General features: G+C 53.6%; 1 protein-coding gene across 1 annotated transcript; it reads right to left on the bottom strand.

Moving 5' to 3' along the window:
* Positions 1-364: 364 nt before the first annotated feature.
* On the bottom strand, positions 365-2,851 carry Strc (stereocilin). Its single transcript, XM_013512417.1, is given in 7 exon segments — positions 365-687; positions 690-745; positions 747-795; positions 798-840; positions 2,294-2,373; positions 2,376-2,517; positions 2,687-2,851. Coding segments are annotated over 7 exon segments (858 nt in total).
* Between the last annotated feature and the right edge of the window lie 312 nt (positions 2,852-3,163).

Here is a 3,163-nt window from a genome sequence, read left to right on the forward strand (position 1 = left end):
TGTGAGTTCAAGACCAGCCTGAGATACAAAGTGAGCTCAAGGCCAGCCTGAACTGCATAGTGAGACCCTGTCTCAAAAAGACCAAAAGAAAGAAAGAAAGAAAGAAAGCATCATTGTTCCCACAACCTATCCTGCATTAGCCTGTTAGCCAAGGCTAGAAGGACACCACTGCCTCGTCCATGGTGTCACTGGCAGAGACCATCAGCAGAAGCTGCCCCCACCTGGGCAGCGGTCCCCACAGGGCCTAGCACACATGCCTGGCACAAGCCTGGTTGCTGGGGGCACAGCCTGCAGATGCCCCAGCTCGGCCCACACAGTCACATTCCCTAAGAAGCAGTCCCAGGAGATCTCTGGAGGGAAAGTGTTAGGGGCAGCCCAGGGCAGGATGAGAGGAGGGGTTGCGGGTGCTGGTAGCGGGTGGGAAGTGACCAGCACAGAGCTGTTTTCCCACGTGGCAGTTGGGACCGGCCAGGGCCGAAAAGGAGAGGTTACTACAGACCGCATCCACAAACCGACCAGAAAACTGGTCACGGCAAGCCTGCAGCCAGCGCTGGGCACCTGGTGCTTGTGAGACTGCGTACCACACAGCTGTCGGGCAGATGCAGCAATGCTGGGAGGGGTGGACGGCAGGCTCGGTGTGCTGGCACAGCAAGCGGATGGAGAAGCTGGCAATGCTCCAGGGTGGTGGGGGCCTGGGTGGTCCTCGCAGAGGGCCTCCGCGGAGGTGGCTCGCCATTGTCTGGGAGGCCCTGGGCAGGGGCACACCAGTGCTCAGGCAGTGGAGGAGTGCAGGGGTCCGGACAGAAAGCTCAGTGCCTGCACGTCCCAGGAAAGGGTGTGCTGGGTGTCCCTGGTGTGGAGGGAGGGGCAGGCTGGATCTGGGCACTACACACTTCTTCCAGTTGAAGATTCCTGAGAGCTGGAGATATAGCTCAGTGGCACAAACACCTGCCTGGCAAGCACAAGGTCCTGAGTTTGATTTCTGGTACCCAAAAACAAAAACAAAAACAAAAACCCCCAGCTGAAGATTCTGACCCTGGCTCAGAGTCCTGAAGTATTGTGGCAACCATAGGCTTTTCCAAAAGTGAGGCACCTGCAAGTTTAGATGTTATAGGTATCAATGCTGAGACGGGGAGAGGGGAGAGAGAGCTGTGCTACCAGACACAAAACCACCTAGGAGCCCAGCATCTTGACGCACGCCTGTAGTCCCAGCACTTGGGAGGCTGAGGCAGGAGGCTCGATGCAAGTTGGAAACCAGCCTGGGCTACAACGTGAGCTCCAGGCCAGCCTGAACTGCATAGTGAGTCCCTGTCTCAAAAAGACAAAAAAAAAAAAGCAAAAAAACCACCTAGGAGCAGCCCCAGCTAGATTTCCTCTATCCTCCTGACCCTCTCCTTTCTCTCTCTCTTTTTTCATCTGTTGTGTTTGTTGTGTTTTTTATGTTTTTGAGAAGGGTCACACTATGTAGTTCAGGCTGGCCTCGAACTCAGAGCAGTCCTCTTGTCTCAGCCTCTCGAGCGCTGGGATTACAGGCGTGTGCAACCATGCTCGGCCTTCATCTGGTTTTAGATAGGTTAAACACAGCTTTTGTTTGGCCCCATATCAGGAAATCTGCCTGGCAGCTGAAAATGTCCACACTCTGGCCCTGTTGTACTGAATTAGTGAGAGGATGGAGGAATCTAGTCTTGTTTGTTTTTTCCATACTCCACTTTTATTAGCTAACATTTATTAAACACCATGTGCCAGGCACTGTTCTAATTTACACAGTTGGCATTAACTCATTTAATCCCATGCAACACTATAGTAGCTACTATTATTACCACATTATTTCACAAATGGGAAAAATGAGACACACAAAAAAGAAGCCATACTCCAAAAGCCCTAAACCACACTCCTCTCAGCTGGTTTCTCCTCAGCTCTGGAGACCGCTGCTTTCAGCTCTCCACCTCCAGATTTCCCAAACCCACAGCCTCAGAGCTGGTCTTTTGTTACTTCCTTAAGAGCAACTGTTGGGAAGTTTTAGGTCATGTATATTTTATCACAATAAAGCAAAAAAAAAAAAAAAAAAAAAGAGCAAACCAGGCATGGTGGCTCACGCCTGTAATCCCTGCACTCAAGAGGATGAGGCAGGAGGATTGCTGTGAGTTCGAGACCAGCCTGGACTACATAGTTCAAGGCCAGCTTGTACTACATAGTGAGACTCTGTCTCAAAAAGGAAAAAAAAAAAAAAAAAAAAAAGAGCAGCTGTTAAAGATTACCTAGGAGGGAAAGAGCACTCTTCTTGTCCTGCCACTGCCCAGCCCCAGTCTTGGCATGTCTCACCCCTTTGGCATTGCCCACTGGCATCAGGCTCTGGCTGGCTCAGAGTGGAGAGAGCTCATCTTGCAAGGAGTGTCTCGGAGCAGCCCCTCTTGGAAGGCAATGTGGATAGGGTCTCCCCACTGCACATAGCAGACCACCCCAAAGAGCCTTCTCAGAGCCCAGCTCCCTTGGTGGGGTAAGCAGGCTCCACAAACCCTGCAAAAAGTAAGGGGTAGCTCCCTTACCCTTGAGACCTGTGGCCCAGGTCCAGACAGGGTCCACACTGGACTGCCTCTGCTGCCCACGGTGCCCCCAGCCCCAGCAGTAGCAGCAGAGGAAACAGCCGTCAGCAGCCAGGACGCAATCAGAGGGCCCATCCGGGTACCTGGGGCCCTATCGGGACTGCATCGCCCCCAGGAACCAAGACTACCACCAGCACCTCCATGAGTCCACCCACAACACCTGCCTGATACGCCAGGAAGTCCCAGGGAGTCTGCTCCTGTCCTGGCAGTGCCAGCACATCCCCAGGAGTCCTAGCATTGGCTCCCATTCCAGACTGCTCCTCGGTGTCATGAGGAAATCAGAGAGCTGGAGGCTGGGGAGCTGGAGAGGTGGGCGCCTCCACATGTCCCTTCCCGGCTCTCCCAGGCTCAAAGGAAGAAGAAATGGTGGTCAGGGACACAGAACTCTGGGAGTGGCTGAAGGAACAGTGGGAGCTTGGTCCAGAGTGGAGAGGAACGACGTCAGGAGGGACAGATCAAGGCCTAGGGACTGAGAAACCCAGAGGTCTCTAAAGGGTAGGGAGGGATCGAGGGCCCTGCCTCTGAGCACAGTTCTCTGCCTGGATCTAACGGTGCGGCGA

Source organism: Chinchilla lanigera, unplaced genomic scaffold (genome assembly GCF_000276665.1).
Source record: "Chinchilla lanigera isolate Chin_1 unplaced genomic scaffold, ChiLan1.0 scaffold00015, whole genome shotgun sequence".
Lineage (NCBI taxonomy): Eukaryota > Metazoa > Chordata > Mammalia > Rodentia > Chinchillidae > Chinchilla > Chinchilla lanigera.